This window comes from Trichoderma asperellum, chromosome 1 (assembly GCF_020647865.1).
Source record: "Trichoderma asperellum chromosome 1, complete sequence".
NCBI classification, from domain to species: Eukaryota; Fungi; Ascomycota; class Sordariomycetes; order Hypocreales; family Hypocreaceae; genus Trichoderma; species Trichoderma asperellum.
In genome coordinates this window covers 3,535,448-3,551,883 of record NC_089415.1, presented here as the reverse complement: position 1 = coordinate 3,551,883, position 16,436 = coordinate 3,535,448, and the positions used below count along the sequence as shown (strand labels likewise).

At 50.2% G+C, this 16,436-nt stretch overlaps 9 protein-coding genes across 9 annotated transcripts; 5 read left to right on the top strand and 4 right to left on the bottom strand.

Annotated features, from left to right (window-relative positions):
• Nucleotides 1–903: 903 nt before the first annotated feature.
• On the top strand, nt 904–1,451 carry TrAFT101_001113 (uncharacterized protein; the record flags this gene model as incomplete). Its single annotated transcript, XM_066126245.1, has 3 exons — nt 904–942; nt 993–1,002; nt 1,084–1,451. The coding sequence occupies 3 exons, from the start codon at nt 904–906 to the stop codon at nt 1,449–1,451; spliced, it is 417 nt and encodes a 138-aa protein (XP_065982345.1).
• A 478-nt stretch (nt 1,452–1,929) lies between these two features.
• Nucleotides 1,930–2,130, top strand: TrAFT101_001112 (uncharacterized protein; the record flags this gene model as incomplete). Its single annotated transcript, XM_066126244.1, has 1 exon — nt 1,930–2,130. One exon carries the CDS (start codon nt 1,930–1,932, stop codon nt 2,128–2,130), a length of 201 nt encoding a protein of 66 aa, XP_065982344.1.
• A 423-nt stretch (nt 2,131–2,553) lies between these two features.
• TrAFT101_001111 (uncharacterized protein) lies at nt 2,554–3,174 on the bottom strand (the record flags this gene model as incomplete). Its single annotated transcript, XM_024899108.2, has 3 exons — nt 2,554–2,748; nt 2,826–2,888; nt 2,965–3,174. The coding sequence occupies 3 exons, from the start codon at nt 3,172–3,174 to the stop codon at nt 2,554–2,556; spliced, it is 468 nt and encodes a 155-aa protein (XP_024765354.2).
• A 511-nt stretch (nt 3,175–3,685) lies between these two features.
• TrAFT101_001110 (uncharacterized protein) lies at nt 3,686–5,962 on the top strand. Its single transcript, XM_066126243.1, has one exon. The coding sequence runs from the start codon at nt 3,897–3,899 to the stop codon at nt 5,259–5,261; it is 1,365 nt and encodes a 454-aa protein (XP_065982343.1). The 5' UTR covers nt 3,686–3,896; the 3' UTR covers nt 5,262–5,962.
• Nucleotides 5,963–8,396: 2,434 nt separating this feature from the next.
• TrAFT101_001109 (uncharacterized protein) lies at nt 8,397–11,270 on the top strand. The gene is made up of 3 exons (XM_066126242.1): nt 8,397–8,583; nt 9,247–9,671; nt 9,969–11,270. Exons 1-3 carry the CDS (start codon nt 8,520–8,522, stop codon nt 10,491–10,493), a joined length of 1,014 nt encoding a protein of 337 aa, XP_065982342.1. The 5' UTR covers nt 8,397–8,519; the 3' UTR covers nt 10,494–11,270.
• Nucleotides 11,230–14,096, bottom strand: TrAFT101_001108 (uncharacterized protein). Its single transcript, XM_024904695.2, has 4 exons — nt 13,696–14,096; nt 13,314–13,634; nt 11,518–13,238; nt 11,230–11,447 (listed from the first exon to the last, which is right to left on the bottom strand). Exons 1-4 carry the CDS (start codon nt 13,871–13,873, stop codon nt 11,418–11,420), a joined length of 2,250 nt encoding a protein of 749 aa, XP_024765352.1. The 5' UTR covers nt 13,874–14,096; the 3' UTR covers nt 11,230–11,417.
• Nucleotides 14,097–14,308: 212 nt separating this feature from the next.
• DAD4 (DASH complex subunit dad4) lies at nt 14,309–14,917 on the bottom strand. Its single transcript, XM_024902298.2, has 5 exons — nt 14,891–14,917; nt 14,768–14,824; nt 14,669–14,713; nt 14,536–14,620; nt 14,309–14,466 (listed from the first exon to the last, which is right to left on the bottom strand). The coding sequence occupies exons 1-5, from the start codon at nt 14,891–14,893 to the stop codon at nt 14,438–14,440; spliced, it is 219 nt and encodes a 72-aa protein (XP_024765351.1). The 5' UTR covers nt 14,894–14,917; the 3' UTR covers nt 14,309–14,437.
• Nucleotides 14,918–15,016: 99 nt separating this feature from the next.
• TrAFT101_001106 (uncharacterized protein) lies at nt 15,017–16,190 on the top strand. The gene has a single exon (XM_024903344.2). It carries the CDS (start codon nt 15,178–15,180, stop codon nt 15,766–15,768), a length of 591 nt encoding a protein of 196 aa, XP_024765350.1. The 5' UTR covers nt 15,017–15,177; the 3' UTR covers nt 15,769–16,190.
• Nucleotides 15,841–16,432, bottom strand: TrAFT101_011989 (uncharacterized protein). The gene has a single exon (XM_066129435.1). The coding sequence runs from the start codon at nt 16,308–16,310 to the stop codon at nt 15,981–15,983; it is 330 nt and encodes a 109-aa protein (XP_065982341.1). The 5' UTR covers nt 16,311–16,432; the 3' UTR covers nt 15,841–15,980.
• Between the last annotated feature and the right edge of the window lie 4 nt (nt 16,433–16,436).

Below are 16,436 nucleotides of genomic sequence, written 5' to 3'. Positions count from 1 at the left end.
GCATCATCATAGTCGCCATTACGTTTTCTCTCTATCCACCCAAATAAGTAGCCATGCATTATTCGAGACAAGCATGCAATACCGGATATAAGAGTCTACGAGAGAATCTGCTAACAAGTTCATAGCAATTTGTGGAATTTTTCGTTCAAGTGCCGGTATCAGCTTTTGACAAACTTCGCTAACACATTCTCGCGTGTCGCTTTCAAGTGGCGGGCATACTCACTTACACCCTTATCAACGTGGTTCCTCAACAGCGGCCTGACAGACAATGCATGCTGCACCAACCCGTCACGCACCCTGATGGCTAAGCTTCCAATAGGTACGACGCGAAGATGGGTTATCGTGGACGAGGTGCCATATCCATCCAAGTGGACTCAGAGCCGAAGCTGCAAACAGATCTTGCTCAGCCGTCGGCTCGCGATGCCAGGAGAGTAGCTCCACCTGTAGGTAGCCGATAATTCGAGGCGCAGTCAAAAATTACCGTCTCTTCCCGTCGGTAGTCAAGAGTAGAGCCAGCTTAGAATGGGGCATGAAAATGAAATGATGGATGCCATTGGTTTAATGATCCGTGAACTCGCAGCAGCTGTAACGTATCAGCTGTGAGTCGCCAGAAACCGGAAGTCATGGCATCAAAGGAGCAACGTAATACTCACGTCTGACTAAACTGGAACCAAGAGTCTCGCTCTGTTCAACTGACATGTTTATCTGAGCTGGCGTCTATATAATCCCACAATACCCGCCGTTCAGATCTTAAAACTGTTTCAACTATACCCACTTCACAAAATATGACTTATAGTCTCCTCTTACCCTATCATCTCTTATGAATATAATTATTGATATATCCGCGCGCTACTGATGAGACTTTTTGTCCTAATCACTTATGAATCTCACAATGAGCTCACAATGAGCGACATAAAGCATATGAACTTCCAAACGGCAAATGTAGGTCGTTTCGTTTGCTTCCATCTATCTCTTCTGACTCTGATCTATAGATTCCCAGTTGTTCGCCGTAATAAAACAGCCACTCTATTAACAATAATATACGATACATCACAGAACTCGTCGCAAGACTGGCCGCTACAGCTCCGCTCTACTCGGCCAAGTCATACAAAGCCGAACCCTTCGACAAGGTGGGGCGTAAAGACAAAGGCAAAAAGACTGCGAAGGCCATCATCGATTCATACGCATGGGGACGTATCCTGATCATCACAGGATACAGTGACCAGAAGCGTATACTGGAAGAGAAGATCGCCGAACTCCCACCACAGGAAGTACCTCCAGGTCTCATTTCGATCAGAACAAGCGACGACTCCCCCAGCTACGAAGCCGAAGTGGTAGTCTGCGACCTGGTCAGAACCGAGAAGGCAGGTTTCCTCGTGGAAGACGAACGACTGGTAGTCATGACTACACGCGCCCAGCCACTCCTATATACAGCAGGCAGTAAGTCGTAGCGACGCCGAGAGAAGGCCCTTGCCACTCAGCCGTGTCTCGGACCTTATATTATTCCAGCCTTTGCAAGCGACTCTACGATATATACACTTGCTTGCTCCGTTCAACACCCTTCAACCTACGCAACATTTACAACAGATGAAGATCCCGCCTATCATCTCGCCCTACAACCCAGTCTTCCAAGGCGGGCGAAATGATCAAGCGAATGCTTGACAAAACACCGATCGACCACGTCCTATTAAGCGCAAAGATGAGGACTTGAATGTAGCATCCAGGCTCGGAGACCATCACTAAAATATATTCTTGATGGCGACTTCAACTATGAATGCTCCTTGAATTACCAAGAATCAAGGCCACTTAACAACGTGCACAATCCCCCCACCACAAGATGATGGAGGCGAAAGTAACGATGAAGGGGAATCAGAGGAGGAGGAATTCCGTGACTTAGGTGAATAATTCAAGTCCTATGAAATCATCAACATGGAATATGAATATCAAGATGGTGAAGAATTCTCGGAACAACCTTGCTTCAGACTCATCACATCTCTGGGCTATTCCATGGCTCTCACTACTCAGTCTATGATGACCGCAGCCATGGTTCCCACTGCTCAGTCTGTGAAGACCACAGCTCGGTCCATGATTCCCGACTTTTCAGCAGCTGAGCCAGCGGCTTGGATTTAGAAAGTGAGAATAACAAAGGAGCGCTCCACGGACATCTCGCCTAAGCCGTCCCATTTACGAAGAAGGCGAAAAGGAATCAGTTGGTTCTTTACATTATTCGTAGCTGGTCAACATTTCTATACGTACCGACTGGTATTTCGATCTCAACGAAATACTTCGAAAGGCCAAAGAAGGATACACTCGAAAAAGAAACGGGATACCACATCGAGGCTTCTACACGCATTGTTGCTACAGCACATTCCTCACATTCTACGCATCATCACATATAGATAACGCTCTTAAAGATAGAGAGAGAAAAGGGGGAGGAAATTATTCTTCTAGATTCATTCAAGGCGACTCATTTTAGCTACTAGGTTCAATTGTCCTATGGATTCTATTACACATATCAGACTCTTTTATAGAGAGGCCTACATCAAACAAATATTACTTTTTTACACAACAGTTCCCATCTTTGACTACCTCATCAGCCAAATTCTTGATCTCGCAGCTAGCAGGCTCGGGTTCCAGCTCGCCAAAGTCTTTAGCCAGAGCATCGCAAAGCGTGGCTAGACCAATGTCTTTGTCCGACAGGCCCTTGGGCACATGCGTTGTCCAGCGGATGAACGTAGTGTTGTAGACCTACAGATACGACATCAATCAACTCTTTTTCCTCATTTTTGTAGTTTGCCTTTTCAGGAAATATTATGCACACTTACGTTTGACCACTCAGGGTGGTGATTCCAGATCTTACACTGCAGCGAAACAGCCGTCATAAAATCCTGCACAATTTTCCTCATTAGCCATTGCCTTTGTGTCGTGCTATTGGTGCACCAATTCCATGTCATTAAAACATACCCACGTCTTTGTAAAGTTTTTAAACTTGAAACTCCGCTCCAAGGCTTCCCCATCAGACGTCAACGTCCACTTTCCGCCATTCGACACAAGCAGAGGCTCGAGTTTGGCGGGGCTTTGGGAAGACATGAATCTACGACCTCTAGCGCCAGAGCTGGACAATAGACTGTTTCTGTAGGAGAGAAGCAGGGATGGTGTTCTTGAGCGAGACATTGCTCTTTGCTTTGAGAGCTGATGATGAATGCTGGTTTGTTCGTTGAGCTATTCACATTGACGCTTTGATAACTCGGCCGATGGCTGGAACTTGGATTAACTAATGCGCCGCTCTAGGGTATCATCTATCATCTAATAGCTATCCGGCAAGAGACGCTTCAACTTCTTCTACCAACACTTATACTTGTGAAATAGCATTCTCACATCAGTTTTTCAATCAACCAACTTTTCATTTCTCATTTCACTTCTTCATCCTTCACAGAGAGTCGGTCACTGAACATCGACCAATGAACCCCCCGCATCAAAAGATCCCGTCTCGGGGGGCTTGTACCCGCCTCCACATCAGCTTCTACTAGGTAGCTAATCCTCGTTTCAAAGTTCTTTTGTTGGACTACATTTAGCCAAGATCCTTTTCCGGCAAGTGAGCGTCCGCGTAACTCGTATCTGCGCGAGTCGTATCAGCGCGAAGCCTATCGGCATGCCATCTGTGATCCTTTTTCTCCTAGGATTTCCCCAGCCACTCAATTGATGCTTGAGTAGAGGTATTCCTGCCTCTAAGTGAGTAGCTATAAAGAGATGGTTCCCAACTCCTGAAGCCAGGCCCATCCTTTACTACTGTATATCTATCAGCCCATTGACGCGTGATTCGCCGAGTCGGTTAGATCTGGCTGTTGGTCTCCCCTAACTCGGATTACTTGTAATCGCTCCGTCTGGTCGTCAATATGCGTATTCCTATCCAGCGCCTACCCCCGTCGCATATTGCCTCGGAGCCTCCAGTTGGAGATGGCGAGACCATAACTCTCATCCACGCGACGCTGCTGATCCCAGGCCGCGGAGAGCCTATTCACAATGGACTGCTGGCTATCAAGGGCAGTAAAATCGACTGGGTTGGCACATATCTCGACCTTCCAGCCAAGTATAAAGGCATCACGCCAAAGCATGTTCCAGTCCTGATGCCAGGCCTGTGGGACTGCCACGTTCACTTCATGGGACTGGAACTTACCGGCGCAGCTTTAGAAGGCGGAGGCAATGCCTATCTCCCTGGTTTCAATGCGCTAGCTGGCGCCATCTCGGTGGAAGACCTGAAGATGACGCTGATGGCGGGCTACACATCGGTGCGAGAGCTCGGCGGCTATGGATGCGATCTCTGGCCCGGCGTGCAGAACGGCCCCTTGGTCGGTCCCAATATTTACTCAGCAGTTGCTCCGCTATCCATCACCGGCGGCCATGGAGATGATCACTCCTCACCGATTCAGACCGTCCTGGATGCCATGAACTGCGGCGGCTCTCCCATTGGCGTATGTGACGGCGTCGACGACTGTGTCAAGACGGTTCGAAAAATGATAAGACGAGGAGCTCGCTGCATCAAAGTATGTTCCAGCGGAGGGGTCCTCAGCCTCAACGACAACCCGGAGGATCGCCAGTTCTCAGACGAAGAGCTCAAGGCCATAGTGGACGAGGCAGCGCGGAGCCGACGAGCCGTCGCAGCTCATGCTATAGGCAAGGCTGGCATCTTGGCCGCGCTCCGAGCCGGCGTCAAGTCGATCGAGCACGGCATGTACATGGACGAAGAGGTGGCCGACCTCATATTGGAAAAAGACGCCATCTTCGTCGCTACTCATCACATTGTTCGGACCCTGGCGCGAGATTACGTCGACGAACTACCGCTTCCGGTCAAGCGGAAGCTGCTTACCGTCAATGAGAAGGCCAGAGATTCGTACAAACTGGCCATCAAGAAAGGCGTCAAGATTGCTCTGGGAACCGACATGCTCAACAGTGCCAGGACGTCTGCCCTCTCGCACGGCAATAATGCAAAAGAGCTCACGTATGCGGTAGAGCTGGGCATGTCGCCTCTCCAGGCCATCGAATGCGCAACGGCAAACGGCCCAGAGACGCTCGGAGGCATGGCGCCCCTGAGCGGCCAGCTCAAAATCGGGTACGACGCCGATGTGATTGCCGTTGCCTTGAATCCGCTAGACGACATCCGCGTCTTGACGGATCCCGGCAACGTCACGCATGTGTGGAAGGGTGGTAAGTTATACAAGAGCCAGCCGAGAATACCGACCCAAGCGGCCGTTTCTTATTAGCCAGCAATCACTCTGTCACATGTACATGAGTCATCTGGCAGCATGAAGTAGCTGTACAAGTAGGTAGAGAGACACCTGTCGCCTTGCAATTGGATGTGGAGATGCAAATATCAGCTAGGTCTTGCATACACACTCGTACGAGAAAATGATTAGATGGACGACAGGTTAATACACCATTGCTAAATGCCAAAACACCGAAGCCGCTGTCTCCTCTAGCAATACGCCTCACCCTACCCAGCAGCCTGGGGTTAGAAGAGACGCCACGTGTGACTGGCACCGGGGGAGATCCACGTTTAATAAATGTCAGGGAGAGTCGCGCTGCTATGCATGGGTATGTAATACTGCCTGCAGTATATAGTAGGCACTACCAGCAATACGCTCGTAAAGTATTTGCACCATGCCCCTTGGTCAATATCACGGGAGATATTAGTCTCTATGGAGCCCATGTCTTTCTGAGGAGACAAGATCCGGCAAAACGGGATTTTTACCGAGGGCCAATGCCCGAACACGATGCCCATTCTCCGTCCTTTGGAATTAGATTCGGTCGAATCATGCTTGGATGGTCTAATGCTACTCTGTAATCAAAGACTTACTCGTGCTAGCTATGTAATCAAAAAGGGCAAATTTGATTTCCTACGGGCATTTGTCGAGCTGACTACAGGCATGGTGTCGAATCCTTCGCAGAGAATATTGAATATTGCAGCCCCAGTACTACAGTACATGCACGTAGGTATGCAGATGTAGCCTTCATGTTATTAAGACGTAGTAGTATACATAGGTTGTACGGACCCTTGCAGGCTGGCATAAACACTCTCTCTTCCTCTTCACTTTAGGGGATGGGGACGCAACGGTTCGGCCTCGGCTTTTCACAGGTTGCCTCGTCAAAGCCTGGTTATTCACTGGCATCGCTACCAAGCAGAAACACTCGTAGAACTCCAAGTGCAATAGGCTTGAGTAGTGACGGCTGGCTTACTACAGTTGCTAGCATAATGATGCCCAGTCACGAGAATTGATTGGCAGTCAATAAGTCTCCGGCGCTGTTTAATATACTTAGTCTGGCGTCTGGAGTAGTAATCATGTCACTAAGTGCGGTTAGCCGTCCATGGATAACCCAAATTACAAGAACGCCGCACTGGCCGCAGAGTCAAGTCATGAGGTTGTATTAGTGATCAAGGGCGTGTTCGATTTCGATCTCGTATGGTATTAGGGCCTGAATAGGTGAACACACAAGCCTCGAGGCACCGGGAGCTTGCATTCTGACATGCTGGACTGACCAGAATCTGCCTTCTTTTTTGTCTGCTTTATTTCTGACCGTGAGCAAAAGGGTGAGGAGCCTGGTGCCGAATATCTCTTGTTCGTATATGGCTAGTAGCATGTTTGTATGGGGTGGGCAAGCCAGCAGCTTCTCATTCGGAAATAAGCCCCTCATTCCAGCTTGTGGCCGCAAAAGAGCGCGAACCCGTGCCGCCAACCAGCAGAAGGCTGCGAGCCGTGCAGGAGTGGCCGTTGCGCACTGTGTACGTCGCGGAGCATTGACACTGTATTTTCGATCTTTGTACCTGCAACCTGGTGATATATCGCTGCACTTGCGCTGGAATAGGTCGCTAGTACGAATTGGTGGACCATTTGCTACATCTGGAATGCGAGGGCGAGGAGAAGCAACTTTTTTTCCCTCAATTATCCGAGCAACGGAAGGGATTCCACTCCTTATTCAGGATGACTAATCAGACCATGCCGCATAGAGCCAGTGCCAGCCAATGCTGACAAACCCGATATTTCGCTGCACTCCGCTGCACTCCGCTGAAGTGGCCCGAGGCTCCCGTCATGCATGTTGGGAGGGAAACAAGCAAATGACCAGACAGACACGCTTCGGGGACTGCTAGCTGTGGAGAGAGACGCGATTGTTTACGAATGGCCATATCTGTGGCACTAAAGGCGACTTGGCTTGCAGTGGACATGCAACAGAGAGGACCCTGGACCGGATACCACACATCGCTGTCTGTAAGATGGAAACTCTGCTGAAAAGCTAATTTGGGCCGTCCTGCAGATGCTAGGAATATCCTTGATTCCATGCCATGGCGTATTATGCCTGAAAAATGGTTTAATACATTATCAGGTGTATCGATCTTGTTAGAGTGGTGCAGCGCTATCACGGGCGTGTATGGCAGCTGTACCAGTGTGTATGGGATGCCGGTGATGAAGCTCGATAGCTCCGGTTTTGGATGCATTGATTGCCAAGACACACCACTGCTAGTAGGTAGTATTAGAATGTAGGAGTATGCTAATGGCAGAAATCCGTCGACATCCAATACTATTTATCAAGGCGCAAATAGTAGCACAGGTACACACGGCTTACGGAATCTGCTCGGCAAATCCTCACTGCTAGTCTCGTACCTATTGCTTGGAAACATGGAGAGATTCGGTAAGCATCCGATTGAGGCAGTAGTCACGCCTCTTCAAGGTTTCTGGTGCTAAAGCAGTACGCACCGGTACATCAACATGACCTAATCCTGACAAAGAGTAGACTTGACCTGACTTTCCATTTGGCGGTGGCAAGGGTGGATTTGTACTTGAAAAGTCGTAGCAGCTCTGCAGAGACACAGAGTATCCATGGTCATCCATGGCGTGAGGCTCAAAGTACTTGCAGGTACCAGCCTCTTCCCTCACGCGAGCGCGGCGGTACCTCGCCATCTGCTTTCGGCCGGCCGCAGCTCTCCAAATGGACGCTTCGGTTCTCCGGACATTCGATGCTCTGGATGGCTTTGCTTAGCTCCAGTTAATTACCCAAGCCTTTCCGCGTCCCGAAATCCGATCAGTCATCAGCGGGCCCCGTACCGCATCCCACACTATGAGGCAGCAGGAGGGCAGTCAGAAAAACGCCTAGGCACCAAAGCAACAGTGAGAGAAGAAGACAAAATAAAATCATAAACAGCCTAGTTAGATTTAGAAAAGAGGGTAAAAAAACCTGACCTGAAAGGGTAAAAAGTGCACCCCGCCTCTGCCATACTGTATGCCGCACCGTGTACATGCATCCAGCCACGCCATTTTCGCTCCCAATCCCGCCACGCCCGCTGCGTTACATAATCCCGTCGCATCCAGCCTTTGGGGAAAGCGTTCTTGCGCCTGCGATTTTCCCTGTTTCACGTCAGCAAATTGTGTGTAGTCATCAAAAAAAAATCCGACAGAACGAAGCTCAACCCATCTGCTAGCTAAAGAGCACCATCGCTGCCGCTGGTATTTAGAGCTGGAGAGTCCCGGATGCTGAGTCAGAATCTCCAAGCAATGCAGCAGAGCTCTCCTGCCAACGGCGCAAACACGCAAGGTACGTTTCTGTGCTGACTTTGAATCTCTGCCTCGTTCCGTATCTTTATTCCCGTCTCTTTTTTTCAATACATTGCATTACATATTCCCTATTTGCTCTGTTACCTCAGCCTTGCCTTACCTTATCCCTCCCTGCGCTGTTGAGCCCTGGCTGTGCCGTGCTTTGCGTTGCCGCAGCTCTGCCATCGCCAGCATCATCAGCATAATCCTTTGCCGTCATCCATCACCACCGGCACAGTCTCTCCTGCTCTGTCTCGGACATTCTTTGTCTGCTTCAGGCCTGTCCGTTCCAGCAACACGCCTTGCAGAAGCTCAAGCCAGCTTCCTCTTATACGTCCGAGCATTTTTACCCGAGATTGGTAATTACCATTGCATCTCATAGACGCCGGTTGGCGCGCGCCTCGGAACGCCGACGGTCCGTATAACTCCTGGACATTTGCTTCAAGATCGGCAGCAACATACACAATTTCCTGCACTATATCGCATTATACCTTTGCCTATTCTTAATTTTGTTGTTGCTGTTATTTTCCCTCTCGCTGAGGTCACGCGTGCATGCACACTGTTCTCTTTTTGCCGTCTTGCGCTTGTTGTTGATCTTCGTGATCTTCGCGATCTTCTCTGGGAACAGCAGCCCTGGCTGACACAAGCTCTGCTCCCTCGACAGAACAGCACTTGCGCGCACAGCTTGAACTCCTCCAAAACCACGACCCAGCTCCGTCGTCCGCCTCGCCCAATCCGAGCGCGCGCGACCCTCGAGGCCCTCCATCGCGGCCGCCGAATGGATACGACGTCCTGGCAGCAACATCGCAAGACGTCGCCCGCCCTGTACTCGCCAAGCTAGACGCTGAAGCGCACATCCACCCTGATCTTCGAGCCTCCGTCGGCCACGCGCCAGCTCCCAACATGATGCCCATGGGCCCTCCTCCGGGGCACAGCCCTGTCGCAACCGGTCCCGGTCCTTCAGCCGTGCCGCTGGCCCCCGCGCCGCCTCAGCAAATGGCCATGGACGATGCCAACTCCAACGATGGCCGCAAGGCGAAGCGCGAGCTGTCGCAGTCCAAGCGCGCCGCTCAGAACAGAGCCGCACAGGTGAGCCTTTTCCTCTTCTTGCTTTCAATTGCCTTTTCCCCCCTCCAGTTTTTGTTGCATCTGCCTCCTAGAATGGAGCCGTCGGGCTGTTGTCGGTTGCTGGGCAATACCGCGTTTGTCAGCAAACAGACCGCGCCGGCATCGCCCGGATTCTTTCGCAACACTTGCGTCAAGCCATTGCGCCTTGCCATCTTCTTCTAGTATAGACAAACTATTGGCACATGCATCAGTTGGCTTGGCATGTGTCTAATTCATGCCAATGGTGACACACAAAGCTAACCCAACATTTCCCCACAGAGAGCTTTCCGACAGCGCAAGGAGGGTTATATTAAGAAGCTCGAGCAACAAGTTCGTGAGCTTGCAGAACTAGAGCATTCATATAAGTCGATGCAATCCGAGAACTACGCTCTCCGAGAATATGTGATTCACCTGCAATCCCGACTTCTTGACACCCAGGGCGAATTCCCCCCGCCCCCTCCAAACGTCAATCTCTCGCAGCCTTCATCTGCTGCTCCTCCTCCGCCACCCACGATCCCTGAGCAGCACCATCAGCCGCATCAGCAACAGCATCAACACCAAGCACCGCCGCCGCCGCAACAGCCTCCCAACAGCAGCAATTCCGGTGTAGGCACCCCCCTCGAGGCCGTGGCGCAGGCCGTCGCGGGACTAACCGCCCAGGAGCAAATGGTTGAGCGATCGCAGACCTATCCCAGCCCACCATTCAAGTCCGATCAGCCAGGCGAACGAGATGGCAATCCCCACCCAGCTTCGGAGGACTTGAGCAGGCAACTGAATCCTGAAGAGCGACCAGCCCAAGCTTAGGGGGCATATAATGGATCGCCAGAATGGGCAATCCCCCATGGACTTGATTTCCAGAAGTGTTGTTTTTTTAAAGGGCGGCGTTGATGGCTCTCATTGCGTTAAACGTGTATGCGTGTGCATAATTAATCAATGCACACCCTTCACTTGTCTTTTTTTTTTTTTTTTTTTTTTTTTTACTTGCCTATTCCCTTTATTGTTTCCCTTTTATCCTCTTTTTTATTTAGTCATGGAAAGGGGGTTAAATCGATGGTGGGCGTTACGGAAAGGGGGGCAAATTATTTGTGTCTAGTATGACTTTGAATCTCTTTTTTGGTGTCCCATGTGTGTCTTTGAGTCTCTTTTATTCTTCTTGGACTGTTTGAGGCTATGTGACTTGGTGCGGCTTAGCAAGATGACTAAAACTCTTTTTTTCGTTATCTCCCTCTTTTTTCTCTTTCTTTCTTTCTTTCCTTCTTTCTTTCTGTTCTTTTGTACAGGCTTTCTTTCGTGATATCAAACAGAGTGAGGTAGTTAGGATGCGGAGTGGGCTGCTGTGTGTTGTAGAAGGAGATTCTTTGAACAAAAAAGGGGAAACTGGACACCGGAGTTCTTTTGATAAAGACTTTGGGAGTAGAAGGAAGAGGCAGATATATATACTACTACTAGGTATGTCGAGATACCTACTAATGTATGTGTGTGAGCGTATGGGTTATGGAATAGGTATTTTTCTCATAGGAGATGGATGTGATAGTTGCACTCAAGCTGGAGAAGATTTTTTAATGATACTATTGAACACAGTTCCATTCTAATGTTATACGTGACGAAGCGTTAAAAGTTGTAAAGAAATGGAAATTACCCGAGCATAAAAGAGCAAACTACCTGTAAAAAGAATTACAAATTAAGGTAAAAAAGGGGGAAAACGAATCCTTTTCAGCCCAAACAATTTCACGCGTATGAATTGCCCATGTCGTGCTCCTATACTTTGGTTAGCAAATGTAATCTTCATAGACAAGAAGAGAGAGAGGGAGAAAGTCCAAAATCTCACCTTAATATACTCCGGTCCCTTTTCCTGATACTCCTCCCGCGATATCGCCGCCGTCTTCCAAGCCGACGACCCAACCCACCCGGCAGCCCCCTTCCACGCATCCAGCAGCGCATCCTCCGCCCTCCTCACATGCAGCGGCGCATCCGCCGGCAGCAGGGACCTCAGACCATCGCGCACGCGCTCGTCAAAGTTGCGGAACAGGGTGTTTCCGCCCGTGAGGAAGATGTCCTTGAGGAAGTCGTCGCGGTTGGGCAGCGACCCGAGGCGCTGGTTCAGCACGTCTCCCGCAATCTCGATGATGCCGGCCTGGTCGACGCCTGCAATGGACGGGCGGAAGACCACCTCCGGCACGCGAATGCGCTCGACGTTGAGGTGGATCTGGTGCAGCTCTGCCTGGGAGGCCGGGTCGATGGGGCGCGGGCCGCGGGCGAAGGCGTGCAGGAGCGACTTTGACCAGACTGTCTGGGCCTCCTGGGTGTGTTCGTAGGTGAAGTTGGGGTCGTACTTTAGCAGGTCCTGCTCCAGCGTCTTGAGGGTCGACGCGAGATCTTCCTCCTCTTGCTCCTCGTCGCTGTTGTCGCCCACTGCGATTTGGCGATACACGCCCCAGTCGTCGTCGTTGGCGCCAAAGTTATCGTCGTCACCGCCGCGCCGCCTCTTCTTCGTGGGGTTGTCCGATGCGAGGTTGGCGATGCTCTTCATTCGGATTTGGGAGGCGAGGGATTTGCGGTTGCCGAGGTCCTGCTTCAGCCTGTCGCGCTCCTTGATCTTCTGGAGGGCTTCCTGGAGAGCCTGATGCTTCTCACCAAGCCATCCTTCAAGATCGTTCTCGCGGCGTTCCTGGTCTAATCGCTCCTCCTCAGCGATGCGAGCTTTCTCGGCTTCCTTTTCGGCTTTGGCACGAGCACGAGCCTCATGATTGGATTTCATGAGTCGCTGTTGACGTTTCTGCTTCAGTTGTGCCTCGTCGAGCTCCTCATCAGGTACTTCCAGGAGGCTAAAGTCTGGCTGCTCTTGTTCTTCCTCAGGGTCACCACCAACATCCTTGGTGCGGGCTTTCTTGATCGACTTTTCTAGTTCCTTGATGATCTTCTCGAGCTGGTTTTCATCCTTAATGTCGTGGCTGTCGAGAAGACGTCGTGTTTCCTTTTTTGTCTCGTCAACGATTTTACCCTGAAGGTTCTTGTAGTATTCCAAATCCTGCTCCTTCTTGATGAGCTTCTCGAGCCGCATCTTGGCAGCCTGCTCCTGTAACCTTCTTCCACTCTCCTTTTTGCGCTCTGCAATGCGATCCAACTCTTCCTGGCTCTTTTGAACTACCACCTCCTCTGTGTATGGGTACTGGATGACAATATCTCGGTCCTCTAAGCCCGTCCAGTCGAGGTAGTCGCGAATCTCGGTATCGTAATCCTTGGAGACATAGAAATGATCCCGCACCATATGCTCTGCTTGCGAAGAGTTGAGTTTGCCTGTAAAAGCAGGATACTTTAACCGAATCAGCTTCAGCAGATACTCGGCATTATGATAACCGCCCCAGTTTAGTCTTGTAGCCTGTGACAGGAGCGCTTTCGAGTTATAGACTGGTATTATGTGGGTGGATGTGTGGGAAGAAGACACCACGAGTCCCGTCTTTCCCTTATTGTATCTGTACGAGAAGAGCGAATCGATACCGTAGGCGAGAGACGGTGCGCCGTAGCATTCGAAGATGATCTCGGTCATGGCTAGACGTTGGATTTAATGTTAGCTATAACATCTTTGACATGAGGTTTGTCATGAAAGGCTAAACCGGAACTTGCATTTCCTTGAGTAAGGCAGATTGGCAACGGCCTCAGTCATCACAATCGGCACGTCAATGCCACCACTCGCATCGTTCATGCCCAGCTTCAGAAAGATGTAGTCCAAGACGTGCTCTGTCACGTCCCAGTTACTTATGATGCCGGTGCCGGCTTCGAATGCGTTTCGAATGTGGCCGCGCGCCGTGGTATCGGCATAGCAGTCTGAGCCAGCAAAGGAGAAGGTCTTGCCGAGCTTTCGATCGCGGTACTTGGCCATGACGGGCGGTATGTTTAATCGAGGCGCGGACTCGAAGGACCAGCCTGCTCGAACGGCGGAGGATCCTGCGACCTGATTAGCCTTCTCCCATGCTCATTTCAAGCTTGCGTCGTCTGCAGAGCTTACCATTATCTATCACGATGGCAGCGTTGCCGGGCTGCTCCAGAGCTTTCTTCCGGCCATCAGACTGAGGCTCGATGAACTTTTCAAACTTGGTCTCCTTGACGGGGAATATTTTTGCTGGCGGGTATGTCTTTTCGGGAGGCGCCTGGGGCATCCGCTCGTCGATTGCAGATGGAGCCATGATGTCGTATCCAAGGGAGTTTTATCGATCGCGAGGCAAAGTGTGGGATGGACTGTCTAGGCTGAAGAAGAGATCATGATGGGAATCCAGTCGGTGTGTGCGGGTGATGATGGGAGGGAGAGCCAATCGAGGGATGGCCAATTGATGTGGCGCTCGGAGATTTTCCTCGAGGCTTTCGGGCTTTGGAAAAGGTTCAATGGATAATCGCGAGGCTGCAAGGCTGATGACGGCGAACGGCATTGCGTGGGTCCTGGCCGCTAAACACAAGCGCGTCGACGCTTCTTTTCGCAGCTTCACGGTCCCTTGGGCAGGGAATACAGAATGCACGGTACATGGAGGGATTCCTGCATATTTCAACAGAATATGTTAATTCTATCACGTTGCAAACTAGCAACTTTGATGTTAAAATTGTTAATAATTTTTTATTATTTTTTTCTTCTTCTTTTTGTTTGTGTTATATGCATCGCGCATTACAGGTATCTTGAACGTATGTAGCCTGTCTCTCCATGCTTCCCGTCATACTAGCCACTCCCCTTATGTCAAACAACTTTGCGCCAGCATTTCTCATGACGGAGGCTTCAGGTTATCAGTTGCTACATCACATCACACAATTAATATCCATATAAAAGCAGTAAAGAGCCACGCAAAGATGCCAGACTCACCTTCTAGATGGAATAGGACATTGGACTGGTAGTTTTTAAACATCTGCGCGACGAGCTCAACGTTCATGTTTTGGACGTTTATCTCCTACGTGGTATTAGCCAGCTCCAGAATAGAATGACAGATTTTACCCACCTGCAGGCTCTTGTTCATCACAACAACCGCTTCATTCAGTTTTTCCTACTCTCATTAGCGGGAAACTTCGTATCAGTGGTCTTGATTGGGCTGTCATACCACATTGGTGATGATGCGCGATAGCAGCAGGTTCTGCTGATGCTCGTGCGGGCTTTCCTATTCGAATCTTAGCAAACAAGCGTTGGGAATTATATACACATATATGGTGATGACAATAGCTACCATTTTATCTTCATAAACAACCGCTGCTTTACAGAAATGGAAGACTGAAAAGGCGAATGAAACAAGAGCTTGGGACGGAGGGGCGCGCAGCTTACACTGTACCTCAAACCATGACTAAGCGCGTAATCCAAAGCTAAGATGCACTGGCTGGTGATCAGTTGATCCCTCCAAGGCACATGATAATTTCGCTTCATCTTCCATTATATCTCGTCGACCATCACGAACAAAACCTTAACCTCGTTATACTCTAGATTTCCCTTCAGCTATATACCAGTCTCCCTTTCACAATGGCCGCTCCCACAGAAGCGCAGCTCGCGCATATCGAGCTCCTCGAACAACTCGACATCCACTCCATCCACAAGAACTTCCGCAACCCCAATTGGAAGCCCAACCAGCGACGAAACAAGAACCTCAAGGCCATAGTAGGCGACGCGTCCAAACGAGAGGCCTCGGCGCTCGCCACACCGCAGGATGTCAGCGGCGACGCAACTCCCGCCGCCGATGATGGCCTATCCACCAGCGGCACTTCGACGCCAGCCACAAGCAACAACGGAAACCCGCCTCCTCCCAATCTCGCACAGGCTTCGCGTAGCTTGTCAAAGCTCGTGCTGGAGAAGTCTCTGAAGCCGCCTGGAGGAGGACTAGTAGCAGGAAGCGTGTCGGCTCCGAGCGCGACGTACACAAATATCGAATCCGCCCCTTCATTAGCACACTCGAAGCACTACTGCGACATCACGGGTCTTCCGGCGCCGTACTTGGATCCGAAGACGAGACTGCGGTATCACAACAAGGAGGTGTTTGGATTGATCAGGACACTGCCTCAGAGCTCTGCGGAACAATTCCTGGCTGCCCGTGGCGCGCATACGGTACTCAAATAAGCGCGACTTGAACGAAGATTCGAATTCGAATAGCATATTACATTACTACAAAGGCACTTGGGCGAAAGGGGGGAGGGATCAAAACTATAAGAAAGGGCATCTTGGAACCTATCGGCGTACTATGGCAATATTGTTACTTTTCATTTTTTTCAATCATTTTTTTATACTGCTCTAATCAGAAAGAAATAATGTTGGATCCACAAAGTCAAGCTTCAACTATGCACCTCCCGCCTTTCAGCAAGAGGATGGCAAATGACGCTCCGGCTTAATCGGAATCCGCGAAAGCTTTGTTTGCTCTTTGCCCTGAACGAGTACCGAAAAAACGTATGGGGGAACAACGTCTCAGTTGCCAGAGCTTGTATGGCAATGGCTGTCAGGGCAGATTGTAATGGTAGATGAATAATATCGAAACGTTCAATGACTTTGATTGCTGTTTCCGATGGTATAGAAAAGGGTGATGCCGCTGCTTTTGGTTGTGAAGCTCTTCTTTTTAGACGAGAAGCAACGTTGGCCGAACGAGAGATTGTTCCCAGATGGGACATATAGGGCCTTGAATTAAAGGCCAGCTAATAGTCGAATAGCTCAATCTCGATAGATAGTAGCTTTACCATTCAATTCCACTTACCGCAGGACGATACGCGGGCTGCTCGCGGCACTGTTGTACAGGC

Bases quoted from the DNA above. Each gene is read 5' to 3' on its own strand.
- TrAFT101_001110 (XM_066126243.1), top strand. From the start codon at position 3,897: ATGCGTATTCCTATCCAGCGCCTACCCCCGTCGCATATTGCCTCGGAG.
- TrAFT101_001109 (XM_066126242.1), top strand. From the start codon at position 8,520: ATGCTGAGTCAGAATCTCCAAGCAATGCAGCAGAGCTCTCCTGCCAAC. The intron at 8,584-9,246 runs GTACGTTTCTGT...CTCCCTCGACAG, and splicing joins CAACGGCGCAAACACGCAAG to AACAGCACTTGCGCGCACAG. The intron at 9,672-9,968 runs GTGAGCCTTTTC...ATTTCCCCACAG, and splicing joins CTCAGAACAGAGCCGCACAG to AGAGCTTTCCGACAGCGCAA.
- TrAFT101_001108 (XM_024904695.2), bottom strand. From the start codon at position 13,873: ATGGCTCCATCTGCAATCGACGAGCGGATGCCCCAGGCGCCTCCCGAA. The intron at 13,239-13,313 runs GCAAGTTCCGGT...TCCAACGTCTAG, and splicing joins TCTGCCTTACTCAAGGAAAT to CCATGACCGAGATCATCTTC. The intron at 11,448-11,517 runs GTGAGATTTTGG...ACCAAAGTATAG, and splicing joins AGGGACCGGAGTATATTAAG to GAGCACGACATGGGCAATTC.
- DAD4 (XM_024902298.2), bottom strand. The intron at 14,621-14,668 runs GTGGGTAAAATC...AATACCACGTAG, and splicing joins TGATGAACAAGAGCCTGCAG to GAGATAAACGTCCAAAACAT. The intron at 14,467-14,535 runs GTGAGTCTGGCA...GATGTGATGTAG, and splicing joins TGTCCTATTCCATCTAGAAG to CAACTGATAACCTGAAGCCT.
- TrAFT101_001106 (XM_024903344.2), top strand. From the start codon at position 15,178: ATGGCCGCTCCCACAGAAGCGCAGCTCGCGCATATCGAGCTCCTCGAA.
- TrAFT101_011989 (XM_066129435.1), bottom strand. From the start codon at position 16,310: ATGTCCCATCTGGGAACAATCTCTCGTTCGGCCAACGTTGCTTCTCGT.